This window comes from Zingiber officinale, chromosome 10B (assembly GCF_018446385.1).
Source record: "Zingiber officinale cultivar Zhangliang chromosome 10B, Zo_v1.1, whole genome shotgun sequence".
Classification (NCBI taxonomy): Eukaryota; Viridiplantae; Streptophyta; class Magnoliopsida; order Zingiberales; family Zingiberaceae; genus Zingiber; species Zingiber officinale.
This window is the reverse complement of record NC_056005.1, coordinates 15,426,418-15,448,682: the sequence shown is the minus strand read 5'-3', so window position 1 is coordinate 15,448,682 and position 22,265 is coordinate 15,426,418. Positions and strand designations below refer to the sequence as shown.

Sequence of the window (22,265 nt, the reverse complement as noted above, 5' to 3'; positions counted from 1 at the left end):
TAAATAAAAAAATATATAAACAAACGGTTGGTCCATCGGAATTTTGGTATTTCTATTAAGAATTTGGTGCTTTTTCTATTACTATGATCTATACATTTTTTTTCTAATTGATCAATAAATCAACAAGAAAGATTTGTTCTTAGTTCAATGTTTTGATGGGGTCGCACAGTCTAATTCAATTAGTTTTTTATTTCAATCATATCTACATATCCAACTTTTATTTTGAAGGGTTGTCTTGCTAACTCAACAGTAGAGTACTCGGCTTTTAAGTGCAACTATGATCTTTTACACATTTTGATGAAGCAATAAATTTGTCCAGACTTTTGGTAGAGTCTATAAGACCATGACTGATCCTCAAAGGTAATGAATGAAAAAAAACAATATGTAGTAATACATAATATAATAAAAATAAAATTATAGATATATTATTTTTTTATTAAAAGTTTTAAATTAAAATGAAGTGAAATTAAGAATTTCTACTTACTCAATTCTTACATTATTTTTGGTAGGAAAATTCTCAATCCCAATACCCACCATATTTCCAACTTTTTTCATACCTACCACTATATTATCATAGTTTTTAAAGTTATCCAAATTCTTTGAGTGTCAATCCTCGAGCTCAGTTTTATACACGCCCCCCCCCCCTGAATATTGCCAAAGTAATTAATATTTCATACAAGCTCTATCTTATAAAATTACTTCAATCACTGGGGATTCGATCAAATAAATTGAGAAGAGCTAATGTTGATGCAAGTGGCAGTGATAAAGGTATAGAAACTCGTCATGCAATCCCTGATTCACAATTTTCTTCATTCTCATCTAAAATGGGGCTTAAAAATATTATTCTCGATCAAGCAACAATGACAAACAATGAATAAAATGGAGATCATAGCAAGCAAATAGTGTGGGCAGTAGTAGATAATAAGCTCCTTGCAGCAACCTATACAATTATGAACGAAAATTCAGTAGTTGATAATGCCCACAATAGTGAGTCTTTTTGGAAATGGGTGGTGGCATATTACAATACCAATCGAGATAAGGGAGCTAAAAAGAGAACTACGAATAAAGCAAAATCACTTTATGCTTCGGTGAAAAAGATCAAGAATATATATAATGAAATCTGCAATAAATGGTATAATGATTAATCAAGCGGATGGAACTACAAGGATTTAATGGTGCGGGCTCATGAAGAATACAAGAGTACTTTTAAATTTACTTTCCAATATGAATATGTGTGGAGAATTATTAAACATAGTCTGATGCACACTCCACAATCCTCAGGGCGACGAGTTGTAAAGAAAGCAAGGACATTAGAATCATCATGTGCACATACTGACTATTCTATAGTGAGTCTTTTTGGAAACGGGTGGTGGCATATTACAATACCAATCGAGATAAGGGAGCTAAAAAGAGAACTACGAATAAAGCAAAATCACTTTGTGCTTCGGTGAAAAAGATCAAGAATATATATAATGAAATCTACAATAAATGGTATAATGATTAACCAAGCGGATGGAACTACAAGGATTTAATGGTGCGGGTTCATGAAGAATACAAGAGTACTTTTAAATTTACTTTCCAATATGAATGTGTGGAGGATTATTAAACATAGTCTGATGCACACTCCACAATCCTCAGGACGACGAGTTGTAAAGAAAGCAAGGACATTAGAATCATCATGTGCACATACTGACTATTCTAATCCTAACACAATTGTTGATGTGGATAATAGAGAAGTCTGATCTCATCTAATGAGACAAAAAAACAGCAAAGAGGAAAGACAAGGAAAGAGTACGCCTAATTGATGAATTAAATCAAACTGTACAACAGTCAGTAGCATCTAAGCACATTAACTCCTCGTAATAGATACATGAGGCATAACAGATAAACAACTTTAGAACCATCTAGCGATATGTGAGCAGTTGAAGAAAATATTAAATATATAGTGAATTTGTTTATTTTATTAACTAATTATTGTTTGTAATTTATATGGTTTATTATTATGTGTTATATTAACTTAATATTGTTTGTACTTCTTGATTTCAGTTTCAAATTTGTGAAATATTTGTATTCGTGTATATTGTACTATTTCTTTTTAAAATTTTATATATCTTATATTGTATATATTGCTTCTGTTTAATAAAATATTAATATTACAATAATTATATTGAATAATTGTTAAAATATATAGATAAATATTAAGTAAAAAAATATTTATGAATAAATGATAGATAAAATATATTAAATGGAAGAATTAGAAAATATAATTAATTTTATTTAAATATAAAATTATATGTAAATTAATAAAATGATCGTGGGACTCACAAATATTTGACTGGTGAGTCCATATTCATGGGAGCTCTCCAAGAGCTAGCCTTGGTTATAACATTTATGAGGCTCGGGGAAAAACAATAAAAATATGCCCCAATTTTTTTTAATAAAGTAAAAAATCATTTACAATGACTTCTTCTAACTTTTTTAGATGCAAAATTATCTATAATATTATTAATTTCAAGATTTTTTAAAATCTCTTTTTCAATAGATAAAATTGTTGATCCATTTAATCTCTCTTGAGACATCATTGATCTCATGTATGTTTTCAACAATTTTAATTTTGAGAAACTTCTTTCAGCCGATCGTACGCTAACAAGTATAATCAACAGTATTCTATAAGCATTTGCAACATTTGGATAATAATCTATATTTTTTACAAAATTAAGAATATCAACTGCCGACATTATCTCATTTGGCAAAGTCAGTTGTAATATTTTTAATTCTATAAACAAATCATTGAGATCAACTCAATATCTAATGAATTTTCGTGCGTAAAAGTGAATGTTAGATTAACACAATATTTTCTCAACTTATCATTATCCAATGATTTTAATATTTTCAAATTAAACAAAAAACTAAATATATTTTTAAATATTTTTACTTCATCAAATCTACATTTCAAAGAAGAAATTATCATGTCTACAACAATCACAAAATAATCAGTTCTAAAAAATTCTTAAGTGATAGTGAAATTTCATCATCTTCTTTCTCATCAAATTATTTTTTCCCTAAAAATAGGGCATTTCATTGAAAATATTGACTCTATATTCATATCAGATGCAAGACTTTTAGCAATAGACAAACCTCTTGCAAAACCATCATTCCTATACTTTTCAAAATATGATATTACACCATCTAATTATTTCATAGCAAAATCAATGCACATAGATTTTGATTGTAACTTCTTACTTATAATGTTTATAGCAAATAAAATGTCATACCAAATAACCATACCAAGTAAAAAAATTCAAAACTTTCAATTGAGTTAACTATACTTTCAACTTCACTTTTAGACTTTGCATCATCACAAATGTTCTATAACTCTAATAAAGCATGCATTCACACTTCACGAGCCTAAAATCTAATAGCTTAAACACTTTTAATACGGCTTTCCCAACGCATGTTTGAAAAAGATTTAACAGTTAATCCTTTCACATTATCAAATAAAATTTTTCATCTTTTAGGAGAACTTGAAAACAATGTATATATGCATTAGACTACTCTAAAAAAGAAACTGCTTTAATACAAGAATGTGTCATATCACTAAGTATCAAATTAAGACTATGACAAACACATGACATGTATAACGCTCTTGGATTTATTTCAAGCAGCCTCTTTTGAACTCCTTGGTGTTTTCCTTTCATATTAGAACCATTATCATAACCTTTATCTCTAATATTTTCAATACTAAGATCAAGTGATTTTAACATATTTTTTAATTCATTAAAAAGTCCAAAACCAAATGTATCATTAACTTTTAGAAACTCTAAAAAATACTCTTATATTTTCACATTGTCAGATGACATATTAACACATCATACTATGAAAGTCGTTTGTTCTTGATGACTTATATTCATAGTACAATCAAGAATTACTGAAAAATATTTTGTCTTCTTAATTTTCTTAATGATATATAATACTTCTAACATTATTAGTTAAAAGAAAAATTAACTCATTCTGAATTTTATGACTAAGATAATGATGATAAATTTTATGATTTTGAATGTGTTTAATATGATCTTGCATCACAACATCAAATTCAACAATTATTGCAATCAACTCTAAAAAGTTTTCATTACTTTCTTGATATAGTTCTCATTAGATACCCGAAAAGTCAAACAATGTTAGAAAGAAATTTTACAATTGTTAATATTCTTGTAAAAACTTTTCTCTGATGCTCTCTTTCTTTAGAGATTTCTTGTTGTAGATTTTTATCAATTATTTCATTTTTATCTAATCTTATTTTTAATTCCTTCTTAGAGTTCATATTAGTTATATGTTCAATAGAATTTTCATGTTCTTTAAGTCATTCACTGATATGTTTCCAATCTCTAAACTCATCATTTGCTAAAGAACTTCTATTGTTTTCTAATTTAAATAACTTACAACAAAAGCAATAAACTTTATCTACATGTTTACTATATATCAACCATTTTCAATCTCTTACCTCTCAATTAGGTAACTTTTTAAAATAATGAGCATTTAAAAAATGTCTAGAGTAGTGATCAAAAGGAAATGTGAGATTCATTTTTCTTATATGCCCCTTTTCAACTAAAATATCACGCGCATTGTTATCAAGATTATCTCAATTCCTTAGATCATATATATATCAAGTGGAGGAATAAATTGTTTATCAATATTAGTATTCTCATTATCTACTACATTAGTAACATTTTCATGCTCTCTTAAATTATCTCTATCATCATTAGCATCATGAATTTCGTTAGACTCATCATTAACATCATGCATTTCTTTAGACTCATCTATATTATCCCTATTTAAAATTTTTATATTTTCATTAGAACTTGTATTTTTAACAAAGAATTTATTAAGAACACCGATTAAATTAATTGTTCTAGTTTTCTCTTTCTCTTTTTCTTTTTTCGCATCCAGAAATATGTTTTTTTCGATAACATATTATAATTCACAAAACCATAACAATTGTAAAACTATAATTTAAATCAACTAAGTTTTAGTATAAAAGGAATAATAGCACCTGGATCAAAATTATTAGCAAGCTTAGCAACTTAAGTGCCTTGGGCTCGGTAGACTATAGTACAGTAGTCGGTAGTCACTGAGTCACTGACTCAAGACACAACTCACGATGCTAAGCACCTGTTTGTTAATTTAACAATTAAGTCAATATTAAATTCTAAATTTACAATTAATTAGTTAACCAAAAAATCCTATTCAATGAATAGATTAACAATTAAGTTAATAACATTGTGAACAAAGCCTCAGCCACCGATGATGGAGAATGAAGGTGCAGACCATGCAGAGTTTGAAGACATGCAGTCTTGCACTTGCAGTTGTAGACGAAGAGTTGAAGATGAGTAGATCTGTAGATTGCACAACCGTTGGTTGTCGTAACTCGTTGACTCGCTGTTACTCGCAAGTCACAACGCAAGCCGCAAAGGTTCAGAACCTTCAGGTGCAATGTCCAGGAGGTGCAATCGTGTAGAGCATAGGCAAAGGAGCACTGGTGCAACCGCGCAACCTAGCGGAGTGACGAAGACTCAGAGTCACAGGCAGAGTAGACAAAATTGAAAAAAGGATTAATTAAATTTGTTAGGATTCTTGGGAAAGAGAAGACTCAGAAAAGAGAAGCCAAGAGAGAATTAGAGAATGAAGGAGACACAGTGGTGAGACTTGAGAGGTGCATAGCGAGGTGGAAATCGACAAAGGAGTGGCAAATGGAAACTTGATTGAGGAATTACAAGCTGTAAAATAGTAAAACTTAACCTAATTGTTAAAAATATACATACACACACACACACACATATATATATATATATATATATATGGACTTTTAAAAATTTTGGGCCCTAGACAATAACCCTGGACTGCTCAACCTCTAGCCCTGGCCTGCCAAGAGCTCCCACCCCAAAAGTAAAAAATCTTACACATCTTTACAATATTAAAAGCCTCTCAACAACTCCTTTATAGATCGTACATTTTTTAATTATATATATTTCTTATCTCTTGAGTATATTTTATAATATATATAATTAAATTTTTATAAAATTTAAATCTATAAAATTAAATCCATAACATAGAATAATATTAAAAATTAAATTATATTTTTACATTCTATGTTAAAAAAAAACTAAAAAAACATTTAATAAAAAATTTTAAAAAATAAATAAATAATAAAAAATAAATGAAGGTGCGGCTTCCAACTTGCGTAAATCGAGGGAGCTCGCTCCCATTTCCACGTCGGCAATGAGCTCCCATTGTGGATGCCACCTAAGTCACCTTGAAACTTTGCACTAGTTACTAAATTAATTTCAGCCAAATTTGAGAAACTAAAGTCTGGACTCCTCCCCGACCTTCTTTTGCTGTTGATTGTTGAATACTCCCTAGGGCCTAGACAGAGCTACCCTCTTCTTCCGGTGAATCTTTCCTCTCCGTCGGCAGATGCTGGCGCTAACGCCATTAATTTGTGAGCATCTTCTCTTCTCTTCTCTTCTCTTTATTTATCTTTCCCTAGCAGAACTTCATCGTGTTGCTCGATCGACTGCTCCAGACGGAGTAACGGTGACAGCAACTGGAAGAGGATCGCCACTGCTATGCAAGAACACGCCGAAGTTTGAGAAGACGAGCCAAACGTATATAGGTGAAGGTCCACGATGAAATAGACACGTACTACCTTATTTATTTACTCCAAGGTTCGAACGAGAGAAAGGATAGAATTAACACGAGTCGAAACCCTTTCCTCAGATCATGATCGCAGCCTCTCCGCTGACCCGCGAGGCTGCGGCCGCAACCACAGCTAGCCACGAGGTCGTGGTTGCAACGGCGACCTCATCTTTTCTTTTTCCTTTTTCCATCTTCCAAGGATATTTTTTTCACATTATATTTCTCTCCCGCCTTTACTTGCTTCCGAGTGATTGGCAGATGATGACCTGTCTGGGGCTTTTCTGTCATTTTGGTCATTGCCATAAGAGGAAGCCGACTCGAGTGATTCAGCGTGCGCCTAGATTCGCCCTAGCCGCCGTTGCATTGTCCCCTCTCCCCGCTTTACGTTTGAGAGAGGAGAATAAGAATAAGGTTAGAAATTTGGCGATTGAATTGGTCGAATGGAGGAAGTGAGACAAACTTCAGCCTGGGTCGCGAGCCACGCTAAGCACGTCAAGGTCGACTCTTTAGGTAACCTTCTCACCTTTTTTGGACTTCTTTTTGTTGTTTAAAGGTCTGCTGTACCTTAGCGTGGTTCCCATTACGATTGCGATCTATTTTCCTCCTCTCTCCTTTCAATTGGATGTAATATGTTCCCTCTTGTGGTTCTGTTCTACATGAAGCCTAGTCGAATTGGTTATTAAAATGGTATTGTCAAATATATATTTTTTTCATCCATTTTATTTTCTGGGATGGAATTGAAAGAAAGTAAATATTGTGTTTATCGGATAATTGTTTCTTCTTCACTTCCGTCCGATCTAATGGAAATAAAATGATATAAAATGAACATAATTGAATATAAAAAAAACCTTTTTAGGCATTTGAAATGCATTCTAGTTTTTTACAACGATACTTTCCCGGATCAGTTGCAGCAACCACGGATTCCTTGTTTGCTGCTGGCAGTATCGGCAAAAATGCCAAATCACGTCCATTGTAGTTTTAAATAGAGATAAAATGCAATTGCTGCAAAATAAGCCATACCAACCACTGATAAAAATATGCCACTATCTTTCCCTTATTTTTCGTCTTAATTCTGCTATGGAATATTTTCTCTCAACCAAATTTAACCTTTTTTTTTTTTTTTCCTTTCACTTCCTTTTTAAATAGAGATCGAGAATGTAGCTGATCGCATTCAAGGTTCAGTACCAAAAGTTGAATGGGATTTTGAAGGAATCCACTACTTTGATGGTGGGCCATTAACTGTTCAATACCTGCTTGTTCTAGATGCTATCAACTTCTGTTTTTGGCCAGGTACGTTTTGTCTTCAAGTCATTGACATACTTTCATGTTTTATTCTCAACTCTTATCCGATTTCAGCACATGCATTCACGCTCTGTTCAATTATTGACTGGTATTTTTAAATATATTTAAATATTGTGGTAATCAAATTGTTTCTATTTATAAGATAATAATTCATAAAGGTTAATTCTCCTTCCTATTCACCTTCATACTGAATGATAAATATGATCTTTATGTTGTGACCTGAGATATACTTGGAAATCTTCATAATATTCTATGTTTGGTTATTTTTACCCACGTTTTAAATTTCCACTTGGTTTGTCTATCTTGTCTTTATGAGTAAATATGTAGAATCCGTATAACCGGAGAGTATGTTCAGCAAGTTCCAACACTGCAAACATTAGTAGTTTCCACCATCTTTCTAGTTCCAGTCTCATCTACCTTTTCTTATGGAACTTATGTTTTAGTTTCATCTAGAACTTGTCAAATGGCCCAATAACTTGATGCCACAACGGTTTGGATGTAGTTCAAGTTGTTATAAATGCCACTACCTGACCTAAATTAACCCTTTTTGCTGTCTCTAACCTTGATACAAAGAAATCAATTAAATAGGAAATTGATCCATCAATTGGGCATTTCCTCGGAACACTCTATGGGCTCTACGTTTCTATAAAGTCAAATTCTGTCCAACTATGGGACTAGAATATTAGTTAAACCTATTGGTATAGTTAATGTGATGTTTTGCTCATGATACGTAGTTGAACCAAGAGTTTTTGATTCAACATTTAACATATACTATATAGGATTATTTGTCTTCCAGATTTTGTTTGAAAGTACTTGCAAATTAGTGAGCCACCTAAGATGTAGCATCTCCTTGCAAATGTCTTGCTTTCTTGATTTATGAAGTTGTTCATAGCAAATTCTTTCTATGTTCCGCTTTCTATATCCCACAATCTTCTACTGAAGTTGGTGCATATGGTACTGCAACTTTGTAGATGAAGAGTTAAGCTATGATCATCTGGCATCAGGCTTGAAGGCCGCACTTCAGCAGGATAATTCTGTTCTTGATGCTGATCGCTTACAAACTTACGATGGTAGGGAGAGCTATTCTGGATATGTATATATTTTATTGTCTTGGGCATGTTTCATCTAAACCTAATTCCTTATTATTGTATTGATTTTTGTTAGCAAACTATTCTGTTCTTGAACACTGAATAAGTCATGGAACTCTATCCTTTGCATATATTAGGCCCTCAACTTCGTGAACTGTTAAATTGGCCCCGCCCACTGCCATTGGAGGAGGAGCGAATTCGATTGTTGCATGAGGTGATAACCTTTATTGTTGAGTATGATAAATTAATGGGTTTATCTCTCATTTGTGAATTTGAAGATACAATCAATCAGTTAATAGTTGCCCAGGTAAGTTGTGAAAATTAAATGGTATAAAAGCAAAGCAAAAATGATATGCATTTTTTTTTTTATCTGTTGACCATCAGAGAAAAGGAATATTATTCTGAATTTTTTATTGTTTTCATCTTTAATGAGCTTAATGTGTCTCAAGCATAAGGGCATGAATTATAGGACAATTGTCTTGTTAGTGTGACACCTTTGTTTAGCACCACCCAAAGTTGTGCACTAATGCAGGTTATAAATTCGATAAGTGAACTATTATTACTTTTAAGTATTTTGTATCAAAAGTTTAGTTGACCTCACCTAGTGGGATAAGACTTCTTGTTGTTGTTATTGTAGTAGTTGATTCTGAAAAGTTGACGGTCCATTCTCTCATGTATGTATTGTCAAATTGGTATCAAAGTGAAATTGTTAATAAGATATGGTGGGATTATTGTAAAGGACTGTGTGATGGTATAAGGCTAATTTTTGAGCTATGGGTTTGAGCTTGGATCTTGTCATTGACGTCAAATCTAAAGTGGATGAGATTGTAACATTCTCATTTAATCTCACATCGTAAATTGTTAGCTCATGGTGTTATAAGCGTAGATAAATTTGGTTGGTTTTAACTTGAGGGAAAACATTTTTAGTCCATTGTGATGGAGCTTAATAAGTTAATGAGTTAGTTCATGATTGGCATTATCTTTTTTCCATGTGTTTCCTCGTGACTTGCAATCATTCTCAAGTATTTTGATTGTTTAGTGTGGATGGAGAACAGACTTTTTGCAACAGAAAACTAACATGATCGCTAAGTTTCCAGTCATCACTTCCCTTTTCTTCTATCGTTACAGGTAGGAATTGAACTTGAGAGAAGCTACGAAGGGCAGGCAGCTAATCTTGTAAAGGCAGCTGGAAATTCTGCTGCACGTTTAGTTACACTTGTGACGCGTCATTTTCCTGGTAATATATTATTCCTGTGTAAACTGACTTTAACAAATGTATCTGAGCATTGAGCATGATCTCAATTCCAGTTTTTGTTAGTTTCCATGTGGCATATCCTTACTGAATACTTAAGTGTTGTGGACAATTAGGTTTCCGAGATCATTCTCTATACAAGGGTCGTCAAGTTTTTCTATACAAGAGAGCGCAGATCTTTGTCGCTGATGTGTGGGGTGCCTTCAAGGGTCAAGGACATGGAAAATTCTACGATATTGGTTCAATCACAATATTCGCGGACTATATTGTTCCTGCTGTGCTGGAGCAACTTGGTGTGCTGAAATACAGCTCGACTTTGTCTAACTCAATCGACTCAAAGATCGAAATATCTTCCGGCAGTGAGGAGGAGATTGAGATTCGCGCTTGCACTATTTATGCTGTGGAAAAAATGAGAGATCTCATAGAATCAAAGTTTGCGAAGAAGGTAGGCATTCCCTTGGTTTACAAAATTTGAGTTAAAGAGGGTTAACTAAATTTTTTGTTCCTTGTTAAAGGTCATCTTCATCACTGTAAATTAATTTTGAATTGCTTCTCATGTTTTGTGTTCAGGTGCTCAGTGTTGAAATGGATCTTTGGCTTTGGTCCAAGGGGGTTCAAGACTCTGATTTGGCGCATCATCGGACGTTATCGATATACTATTAAGCATTAACTGATATATTCACTTTCATAGCTACATTCTTTATTTCTATCTTTTCCTTTCGCTCATATTCTTGATAGACTAACGCAAAATTGAAATTAAAATCAAATCAAAATTTTAACTCCCCTGAGACATTTTTGCCAGTGGTTTTTCTAGATCGTTGGGGTTTAACTGAATAATGAAAGTGTGGCTACTATGTTGATTATTATTAGCCCTTATAGTTACAGTTTTAACCATTTGGTTTGGTCCTTAGCTTATTTTTAATTTACCTTATTGTTCATTAGATATCCCAGAAATTTCGATGTTATTATATACATTTTAAATTATTCACTAATTACAGGCCGAAGATAAGAAAAATATAAACAAAAATAAAAATCTAGACCTGATGAATTGCTGTTATTAAGAGCTTTTTATGCGTGTGTAAATTCTAATAAAATGCCACTGCATAGTTTTTGAAGCAAGTGTTGGGATAAGGGGAGCTAGATGTGGGGGTGAATAGGTGGCTTGTTTCGATGAAGATGATTTTATAGTATAATATTTGAAGGAAATTCTTCAATGTTAATATAAAGAATTTATTTAGTATTCATTTTCTTAAGATGATTAATCTAAAAAAAATGTGGAATTGTCACATGGTCCCATGGATATGGAGGGAGGTAAATATAGGTACACAGGTGAAAAGTGTATGGCGGAGACGTTAACCTCAGGCAGTGACACACCGGGGATCGACCCCTGGACCTTTGAGCCACAGAACCATGCACTCTCCATCTGTGCTACGTCCTGGGGACTTCTTAAGGTGATTAATCCAAGGATCTATATAGTGTATACATCTACATTATGAAAATATTTTTTTTTCAAAAACAATCTGGAAACAGAGATGCCTCGTACAAGTTCAAGAATAATAATACAACTTAAAACAAGGAAACAAATGTCAATGCAAATCGAAACACAACTTAGCACTTTGAATTTTGATTTGCTTGAGCTTTTCTTGCTTTGGAATGCTTCTTGAAAGTGAGAAATGCAACAGTACTTATCTCCCCAAATCTCAAGAACTAGCTATGTAGAGTTCTATGGAGAACGGTCACGAAAAACTCTTTTCTAGGGTTACCTCAGGCGTCTTAATCACTTAAGTTTCTCCTTAAACGAATTACCACATTAGCCAACAGTCAACAACCTACAAAAATATTTTTTTCCCCGAATCCTAATCGATTGGTGAGTCATCCGAATCGATTCAAAAACCTTAATCGATTACTCAATCGATTCTGTATATCTACCCACTCGTAAAAAGGCCTTACTCGATTAACTCAATTGGTTCCCTCTCTCACGACAAATACTCTGCCTAATCAATTGACCCAATCGATTAGCAGTGACTGAATCGATTGGGTCAATCGATTTAGTCCTATTTTCTTGAATTCCTCTTCGTGAATCTCCTGACCATAATCGATTGGTCCAATCGATTAGGCTATACCCAATCAATTAACTAATCGATTCAGCTTTTTCTGTATTCTCACAAGAACCTCCTAATCGATTGCCTAATCGATTAGCTTAGAGTCAATCAATTATCCCAATCGATTCTCCAACCTTAACTTACTTAATCCAAGTCTAAGATTCCCTTACACAATATTAGGTCAACCGTTATCTATTGGGACTTCTCCATTAAGTGTCCGGTCAATCCTTTGACCCACTTGGATTGTTCTCCTCGTGCCAAGTGTCCAGTCCTGCACAACTCACTTGGACTTCCAAACACCAGGTCTCTAGTCAACTTTTGACCTACCTAGATTTTTCTTCTCAGGTCAAGTGTCCAGTTCTCCATAACCCACTTGGATTTCCAAACTCCAGGTGTTCGGTTAACCTATGATCCATTTGGACTTTTCTTCTCGTACCAAGTGTTTAGTTCTTCATGATCCACTTGGACTTATAAACATAGGTGTCCAGTCAACTTTTGACTCATCTGGACTTTTCAATGCATGACTTCCATCACCAGGACTTTTCACCATCTAATTTCACTCACTAGGACTTTCCAACTGTTTGGCTTTACTTATCAAGACTTTCTAACTACTTGACTTCACTCACCAGGACTTTCCATCTACCTACTTTCACTCACCAGGACTTCCAATTGTCTGACTTCACTTACTAGAACTTTCCATCTGCTTGGTTTCACTCACCAGGACTTTCCAACTTTCTGACTTCACTCATCAGGACTTTCCATCTGTCTGATTTCACTTACTAAGACTTCCTAATTATCTGGATTTACTCGCTAGGACTTCCTAATTGTTTGGATTTATTCACCAGAACTTTTCATCTACCTGGCTTCATGCACCAGGACTTTCATCTGCTTTGCTTCACTCATCAGTGTTGGGGTCGTAAGGTTGTAAACATAATACAACATTGAAAACACATAGAAAAGATCATGAGTTTATAAGAAAAAGATATTTTCATTGGCATTAGACCTTTTGGGTAGAGTCCAAGAGCAAAACTATGAGGATTTAGGTCCAAAGTGTATAATATCATATCATTATGGAAATATTTAAATTCTTTTCGATTCTAATTGGCATAAGAACTTTTGGATATAACCCAAAAATTAGGGATGTAAATGAACCAAACGTTCACGAGCTATTCGGAGCTCGATTTGGTAAAAAACTCGTTCGAGTTCGTTCGTTTATTTTATCGAGCTGAGCTCGAGCTCGATTTCGAACTCGATAGTTTTATCGAGCCGAGCTCGAGCTTAAGGATATTCGGCTCGTAAGTTCGTGAACATATTCGTTTATAGGCTCGCGAGCCAAAAAAACAAGCCTTAAAACGAGCCAAAAACTGAGCTCTAAAACGAGCCAAAAAAATGAACTCTAAAACAAGCCTTAAAATAAATTTTAAAATGAGCTAAAAAATGAGTTCTAAAATGAGTCAAAACCGAGCTCTAAAATAAGCCAAAAACGAGCTCTAAACAAGCTCGAAAACGAGTCCGAGCTCGCTTAACGAGTTAGGCTCGTTAACTTTAATAATCGAGCTAATAACGAGTCGAGCTCGAACTGTTCGCGAGCTTGATAATTCTAAAACGAGCCGAGCTCGAGCCTTGTGATAAAAGCTCGATTCAAGCTCGAGCCGAGCTCGAGCCTGAATATAACTTAAACGAGCTGAGCTCGAGTCTAATACTATTCGACTCGATTCGATTCGTTTACATCCATACTAAAAATATAAATTGAGTTAAACTAGCCAACTTTCTTCATGAGATGCAAAAGTGGACACCTGACGAAATAAGAGGAAAATTATTTTTATTAAATTTCAGTATGACATTTAAACACCAAAAAGTATATATTTAAAAATGATTAAACTATTTTCTCAGAAAAAAATGAAGCCTGTAAGTTTAGTTTACCAAGTCAAACAGATAAAACCAAAGTCTGATTTTTATATAATGTTTAAATTTAGATTTTATTTTTAAAAAACATTTCCAGTATTATCTTTTAAAAAGAGTGATATTCTTCATTTCTAGCATCTTTTAAAAAACATTTCCAACTCTATATATTCTTCTACTAGGTGGGCAATACATTGAGAATTCAGAAATTCTTATGTAAAAAATTTAGGATTTCGAAATTCAATCATGTTTTTGGAATTTCTCAGACCAAAGAATTCAACAAGGTTGAAATTATTTTCACAATATATAATTTTAACGATAAGAAATAGGCATTAATTTTTTTTTCTCAGTTTTAAATAAATCCAAAATACAAAAGTTACTTCCAATTTTTTGTCAATTTATTATAGTATAAATTTAACTTAATCCCAATTTCTACATAAGCCGTTGTCAATTTATTAACGTGCACGATCAACTATATAATTATTCTGCATCTTCAATAACTTTTTATTTTAACACAGAAATTAAAAAAATTTATATCATATAAATTTAATTCAATAAATATAAATATACTATCTACGATCCGCGATTGCAGGATGTAAATTTAAAAGTACAAATTGATATTAAATATTTTTGTAAAGGATAAATACTAAATAATCATTAAAATCATAATTAACAAGCCCAATCAAGATAGAATTACTGATGACGTCAATGAATTGAATATCCGAATCGAAAGAATACAACTGCACAAGACAAGACAAATAATTGATAAGCTCAGTCAAATTTCTGAATGACTTAGTCAACAAATTCTTAGAAATTATCAAGCGCCATGAATACTTCGAATCGGCTACCGTACGTAAACCTCCAACGGCAGTCCTATAAACCCTCAAAATTTTCTCCATATTCTCTCTTAATTTCAAGCAATTAACCGAGTCTTGTTCCGCCTCCGCCGTCTCTACCTCTTTCTATTTCTGTAAATTAGTGAATTGTACGGAGAAGACGACGGCATCCAACGACATGGTCAAGCCCCCAGTCGACGTGAGTCGATCATCGCACGCAATGATTTCTCATCTATATATCTGTAAATCGGTGTCATAAATAAGCATCGATCATCTACAAAATCTTGCAATTTGTATATTTTCTGCAGACTAGATTGCGGGTGTTCTTCGCGAGCACGGACGATTCGGCGGCCGACGACGTCGAGTCAGAGATGGAAGAGGACGACCAAGTCAATGGAAATCGTCCGCCGCCGTTCTTGGAGACCCAGCTACGACTGGTGAAGGAAGAGAACAAAGAGCTGAGAGAGGCGTTGAGACACCGCACCATCATGAACGACTACCTCCGAAGGCGAATCGCTTACGACGAACGTCTCCAAAGCAATCGAGGCGGAGTTGTTGCGCCGTCCAATCGTGATTCCAATGACAGGGAGCCAGAAGGAACCGCGACGAAAAAAGTTCGCGTCTCTGTTCGACTCAAAACTGAAGAAAACAAGGTATAAGAACAATTTGTTGATCGATTATGTTTAATTATATTGATTCTGATGTGATGGAGTTCGATTGAACAGAATCAGGATGGTTGCCAGTGGAGGAAGTATGGGCAGAAGAAGGCTAAAGGAAATCCGGCCCCCCGTGCTTATTACCGTTGCACGATGGCCGATCAATGTCCCGTTCGAAAGAAGGTGATCGTCTTTTTCTTTTCTTTTTTGTTTTTTTCGATTAATTCTCAGTGTTTTATATATCCATTTGATTTAATCGATAATGAATTTGTAGCTGCAAAGGTGCGCGGAGGATAAGTCGGTATTGGTGGTCACGTACGAAGGGACTCACAGCCACCCACTGCCGCCGCCGGCTTTAATGATGGCAAACGCCACCTCCGCTGCGGCGAGGATGATGTTGTCGAATTCCGTGCAAAGTGGCAGCGTGTTGATGAACCCGGCGATCCCCTTCGCCTCCGGCGGCACCGTCAGCATCTCCGCCTCTGCCCCGGTTCCCACCGTGACACTGGACCTCACGCAAGCTCAAAACAGCGCCTTGGCTTCCCAGCTCCAGGTGCCATCGTCCGCCATGGTTGGTGGCGATGTTGCCCAATTGGCGGCGGGGCAACCAACTGCTGACGGCCTGACGCCCTCTGCGTTCGACGCGGTGGTCAGGAACATTATGGCGGACTCAAACTTCAGGACTGCGCTCAAGGCGGCCATCAATGCCGCCATCAACGACGGCGCAGGCCCCAGTAATCACTGATCCGCAAACGGCAAGCTAATTAATACTAGTAGCAGTGGCAATTCGACGAGCTCGGAATGACTTTTAGAAAATCTTGCACCTGGGTTGATTTTTTTTTAATAATCCAAAAATTTAGTTTTCCTAATGGAGTAATTAGGGTGGCTGGCCCGGCCCTGTAGATTTTGATTCTTATCAATTGAAAATGGATGGTTTTTGTGGACAAATTAATTCGTTGTCCACCCTCTTCCCTTCATTGTTATCTTCTCAAGAATGCAGAAAAGACCCTGATCTCAGTTTGATAAAGAGGATTTATCCTCTAATGAGTAACAGACTTGAGAACGTGGGCTATCTGAATATACCATAATATTTCCTTTTTTTTTTTTTTTTTTTATGATTGGTAGAAAACTTCTGTGAAGACGGACATGCCATTCCAGAATTAATCAGCTCAAAAAAAATAGATACTTGCTGCTAACTTTAAAAAAGTAGAAAACATAAATAGCACTCTTGACCTAACCTATACTATAATGACAAAAAGGCATCCACAACATCAAAATTGTTGAATTGTTAGCATATGATTAGTTCAATATGTGTATCACATGTTAGAACTCCTAGTGGTGTTTTGAAGTATTGTCAAATAAGTTTAACATTAAGTCTTATTGTGTTTTAATCTATATGTTTAAGTGTGTAGAGACTTAGGAAAATATGCAAGCACTTGATGGCAGAAGACGCAAGTGAGTAAGAAAGATAGAATAGAAAATGAGTCAACGGGCTTGGTAGATCCGAGGGACAAGGTACTGCGGAAGAGTACTGCGACGAAGCGAGAAGGACACACGGAAACAAGTAGAAAGGACTCGGTGCATCCGAGTGATGAGAAGTCGGAAGGAAGACTACACGAGACAATGTGTGAACATCTACATGTCCGGATGCCCATGAATCATCTAGGTGATTGGAGAAGGTGAAGCCGACAAATGGTTAAGTCTAAATTTGACCATTTCTAAGTGACCAGGAGAACTCTAGGCGATCAGATGTCATTGCCACATTAGCAAAAGCTTATTAGTACAATCGACCCCAGGGTTTTAATGTTTGTTTAACAATATACTTAATGGAATCTAGTTAGGGTTGACCAAATGACCAACAAGGGTGAATAGTCTACCGAGTGACTAACAAGTCCAAGCAAATCAAGATGACTAGATGACTAACAAGGACAAGTAGTCTACCGAGTGACTAGAAAGTTCAAGCAGGTCAAAGGTGATCAGATACTTGGCAAGAGGAAAATCTTAGGAGAGGTAACCCTAGGTAATAAGAAGTCTTAGAGGAGCGAACTCTAAGCACCTTAGGGGGAGATAACCCCATATAATGAGAAGTCTTGGAGGAGTGAACTCTAAGCAAAGGAAAACACTATGAGGAGGTAACCCTAGGTAATGAGAAGTCTTAGAGAAATGAACTCTGATCAAAGGAAAATCATAGGGGAGGTAACCCTATGTAATGAGAAGTCTTGAAGAAGTAAACTCTAAGTAAGGGAAAACCCTAAGGGGAGGTAACTCTATGTAATGTGGAGTCTTTCGGTCAACCGAACCAATGGAATTTGATAAACCTAAGTACAATTTTACTAACATTACATTACAATTATTGCTATTTTTCTAATTTAGTATTGCAGGAAAAATTTTAGTGGATCAATCCGATCAAATACTGAATAGATGAAGTCTAAACTGGTCTAGAAGACCCGATGTTTGGTGGATAAATTAAGGTAAGCTCTTAGAGTGGAGTGGAGTAAAGTGGTAAGTGTTGGGATCGAAAGAATTCATATATCTCAAATTTTAATTTTGAATTAATTAAGTTGATTAAATTATCTTATTAATTTTAAAATTTAAATTTGTTAAGCGTTTTTTGTACTGTTCATCCCGGGAGACATCACCCATAATAATTGTTCTACATATTCATCCATGATTGTATTCCCAAAAATGAGGTTGTGCCCCAGTCAGGACAAAACTTAAGCAATAATCCGACTAAAGAAACCAACAAAAATTTCTAAATCGATATCAAGACAATCCTAACTGTCTATATTACGCATGCATACTATCATATGGTATGTAACTCTGTTCTACAGGACTATTATATATTATTCTGATTATGCTAATTCTATTTTGTAGAAAATAGGAAATCAGGTTGATTGAGGGGTTCGATTGACCAAACCATACGATCAATTGACCCATCTAGGTAGATAAGCACAATAAGATCAATGTATCTCTACAAAGATGGAAACCTCGGTTCTATCGACTGATCAATGGAATCAGTCGACCAAACTCCTTTTGGAAAGAAGTTCTGAATACGATCGAATTGTCATAGGGAAGGAAACCCTAGGGTTCCGTCGATGGAAAATATTTTTCAGTCAATCGAACAACATGATTTATGGGATTGATCAGATCGGAGCAAACAAGGAAGGGCGTGAAGATCAGTCGACGGATGAAGGTTTAGTCAATGGAAAGGATCCATCGATCGAATGGTATTTCAATCGACCAAACGAAGCCTATAAAAACAAGCATTGAGGTCTGAGGCTCATCAACAATTCTCTAGTTGTCCAATCTGCTTCGGTTACTTCTGTTCTTGCAAGTACTCCTACTACGACGCCAAGAGAGTCTCCGACAATGACGCTTCATCTCCTACATCTTGTTGTCAGTATACTTATTTTCACTTGCATTTATTTAAAGGAGATAGTAGTGTTGTTACTATCCTCTTCTTTCATTGTACAAGTATGCTTCTTTTCTAAAAGGTTTTGAAGTGAAGAGCTATAGTGGATTGTCCATCGAAGCGATCAAGGATTGCAGGCCTTGAAGTAATACTTGCTGGACTACGAACTAAGAAAAATCAAACCGTGTTCTTATTCATTTTACATTATTCTGCTATTACTTTAATTCAGTTTTATGAAAAGATAAAATAAAAAGAAAAAGTTTTAACGAACGAGATTCATCCCCGTCTCTTGACTCTTTTGATCCCACAGAAGTCGTCGAAATAGATTAGAACGATCACGTCAACAAGTCTCTAGGCGACCAAAGAGCCTCCGGGCGATCGGAAAGGGATAAGTTATCCAGAGTCATTGTTGAAGGGATAAAGCCTGATGACACATCAACATCGTCTAAGCGACTAGATAGGGTTCGATCAATCAAACATGTCACATCAACATAACCGTCAAATTGAGATAAAGACTATAAATAGACTTAAAGCTTGAAGAACAATATACACAACACAATCATATTCATTTTCTTTCGGTTCAGTTTTATTATTCTCATGCTTAACCGTTGTAAGAAGCTTCTTTGCCTCCAGATCATCTCCAAAGAAGGAAAAGATAGTGAAGCTTTTATTATTCTTGGACTAACAACCCGAGTTTGTAACCAAGTAATTAATTTCTTGTGCCCTCTTTCCTTTTTATGTGTTCATCTTATTTTTAATGTATATGTCCTTACTAAGTCATTAGAAAAAGAAAAGATCTTTTTTAACTTATAGGTCAAGATTCACCCATCCCTTCTAGCCATCCGAACAGCTTCCATCGCACTATCAATTGGTATCAGAGTCGAACGCTCAAAAGGACTAACTGCTAACTAAGTAACTAAAATGGGAGGAATGACTAGATCAAGTATCCATTTACCAAAATTCGAAGGCAACTTCATAATATGGAAAAAAAAATGGAGGTATTTTTTAAAACTTATTTTGAAATTATAATTTGTATAAAATATGGCTTGGAAATACCCAAGAGTGAGAAATCAAGGAACTTAGATGGACCAAAAAGCAATGAAAGGAATTCATGGAAATGGTAAGGCCGAATTCCACCTATTTAGCATATTATCAGGGCAAGAATTACATAGGATTAACACTTATAACTCCACCAAAGAACTATACGGAAAATTTTTAGTGTTCCATGAAGGCATCTCGATGGTAAAACTAGTCAGACAGGATCTACTAAGGAATCAACTTAGCAACCTCTGATTAGAAAAGAGAAAAAAGGCAATGCAACTACATGGTAGGCTCAATAATATCTTAACAACTATATGGTAGGCTCAATAATATCTTAACAAATCTCCAAAATCTCTAAGAAATAGTGTCAAATCGGGACACTTTGAGGTATGCTTTAAATGACATTAGGGAATGAATGTTTATAGTAGATTCGTACTATATTTCGAAGAATCTCGAGGTAAGTATTTTTAGAAGATTACTTAGCTTTTCTACTATGGAATTGCACAAATCTAAATGTACATATATAAAATAAATAGAGAAGACGAATTACAACATAACTCTATAAGCAAAATAGAGTGAATCAGATTCAAAGTCTTTAATGGATGAAGATGAACAAGCATACTTGATAAGAAAAATGAGATAAGAAAAATGAAAAAAATATTTTAAGACAACAATTTTGGCATGATACAAGCAACCAAATTTTTAAAGAAGCAGAAAAGGAATGTAAGATGCTTCAACTATGATGAGAGTCACATCAAGGACAACTGTCCTAAGCTTAAGAGAAAGTCCAAAGAAAATGGCAAAGACAAGGTAAACTCAACCCAATGAAATAATTCTAAAAGCAACATGAAGTGACACCTCATCGTCAGAGGATTTAGAAATTGAGCACATAGCTAGTATTGCATTAATGGCAACAGATGAAGAGTCAATTGTTCATCAAGTGAAGAGAGTAACAATAGCCTCAACCTATAAGTCTGACATGATAAATAAGATAAGATATTTTTCCTCAGATCAATTATATGATACTATTAAAATATTATCTAGATTATTGTGTAAGGTCAGAAATAAATGCATGGAACTACATAAGATTAAATATGAATTAAAAGATAAATTAGCTATTTCTGGTTCAATTGAAGAATTTGAAAAAGTTAAGGATAAAAATACAAAATTAAAGGAATAAATACAAACTCATAACTTGGCATTAGGAAAAAAATTTTATTGGGTCAAATAATTTCAATATGATGTTAAAAAATCAGAGAACAGAATTTAGTCAAGAGTATAGAGGACCAAATGTAATTTTAGATATCCTAGGGAGTCAATTTAAAAAAGTACCAAAACATTTTATTCTAATGAAATATTTGATAAATCTAATAGAAATAAATTTATTTTGGGTATAAATCTATTCTGATGACTTAGAAAATTTTAGAATAGTCAAGGAATAATATTTTTTAACAAATGGTTGAATCATTATGTATAATTAAAAATAAGTCTTTTATTTCAGCACATTCTGTTAAAAATTTTCTTGAAAATTATTTTTCTTAAAAATATGATAAGTGTTTTGTAAGTAATCAAAATTTCATGATTTTTTTATGGTTAGAAAATTTTCTAAATTTTCTTTTTTGAAAAAATAAGTATATTGAAATTAGAACATTTCTGAAAAAAATGTTAATTAAACTTAATGTTATGTCATAGAATATATTGAGTTTTCACTTGATATTTTTTTTCTGTAATTTTGACATATTTTTTCAAAATTTTATCTCGAATTACATTTTTGTTGTTGTCGTCAAAGGGAAGAAATTAAGCACAAATGTAAGGGAGTTGAAATTATTCAATTTATTTTCATTATGTTAACTTATTTACACAATGCTTATTTTATTTCAAGTTATCGTAATTTAAACTTAATTTGACGAACTTAAAAAGGGGGAGAATGTTAGAACCTCTAGTGTGTTTTGATGTGTTGTCAAATAAGTTTAACATTAGA

General features: G+C 34.2%; 2 protein-coding genes across 2 annotated transcripts; both read left to right on the top strand.

Moving 5' to 3' along the window:
- The first annotated feature begins 6,963 nt into the window (after positions 1–6,963).
- Positions 6,964–11,123, top strand: LOC122028511 (queuosine salvage protein-like). Its single transcript, XM_042587345.1, has 7 exons — positions 6,964–7,203; positions 7,840–7,983; positions 8,967–9,065; positions 9,221–9,297; positions 10,212–10,320; positions 10,452–10,780; positions 10,906–11,123. Exons 1-7 carry the CDS (start codon positions 7,134–7,136, stop codon positions 10,996–10,998), a joined length of 921 nt encoding a protein of 306 aa, XP_042443279.1. The 5' UTR covers positions 6,964–7,133; the 3' UTR covers positions 10,999–11,123.
- Positions 11,124–11,675: 552 nt separating this feature from the next.
- LOC122028969 (probable WRKY transcription factor 31) lies at positions 11,676–16,756 on the top strand. The gene is made up of 4 exons (XM_042587938.1): positions 11,676–11,786; positions 15,484–15,828; positions 15,901–16,014; positions 16,106–16,756. The coding sequence occupies exons 1-4, from the start codon at positions 11,676–11,678 to the stop codon at positions 16,574–16,576; spliced, it is 1,041 nt and encodes a 346-aa protein (XP_042443872.1). The 3' UTR covers positions 16,577–16,756.
- The last annotated feature ends 5,509 nt before the right edge of the window (positions 16,757–22,265 follow it).

What these genes read in the sequence shown, in the direction of transcription:
- LOC122028511 (XM_042587345.1), top strand. Translation starts at nt 7,134, where the DNA reads ATGGAGGAAGTGAGACAAACTTCAGCCTGGGTCGCGAGCCACGCTAAG. An exon ending in TCGCTTACAAACTTACGATG is followed by an intron (nt 9,066 to 9,220) that starts GTAGGGAGAGCT and finishes TGCATATATTAG; the next exon opens with GCCCTCAACTTCGTGAACTG. An exon ending in AATCAAAGTTTGCGAAGAAG is followed by an intron (nt 10,781 to 10,905) that starts GTAGGCATTCCC and finishes TTTTGTGTTCAG; the next exon opens with GTGCTCAGTGTTGAAATGGA.
- LOC122028969 (XM_042587938.1), top strand. Translation starts at nt 11,676, where the DNA reads ATGGCGGAGACGTTAACCTCAGGCAGTGACACACCGGGGATCGACCCC. An exon ending in CGTCCTGGGGACTTCTTAAG is followed by an intron (nt 11,787 to 15,483) that starts GTGATTAATCCA and finishes TATTTTCTGCAG; the next exon opens with ACTAGATTGCGGGTGTTCTT. An exon ending in AATGTCCCGTTCGAAAGAAG is followed by an intron (nt 16,015 to 16,105) that starts GTGATCGTCTTT and finishes ATGAATTTGTAG; the next exon opens with CTGCAAAGGTGCGCGGAGGA.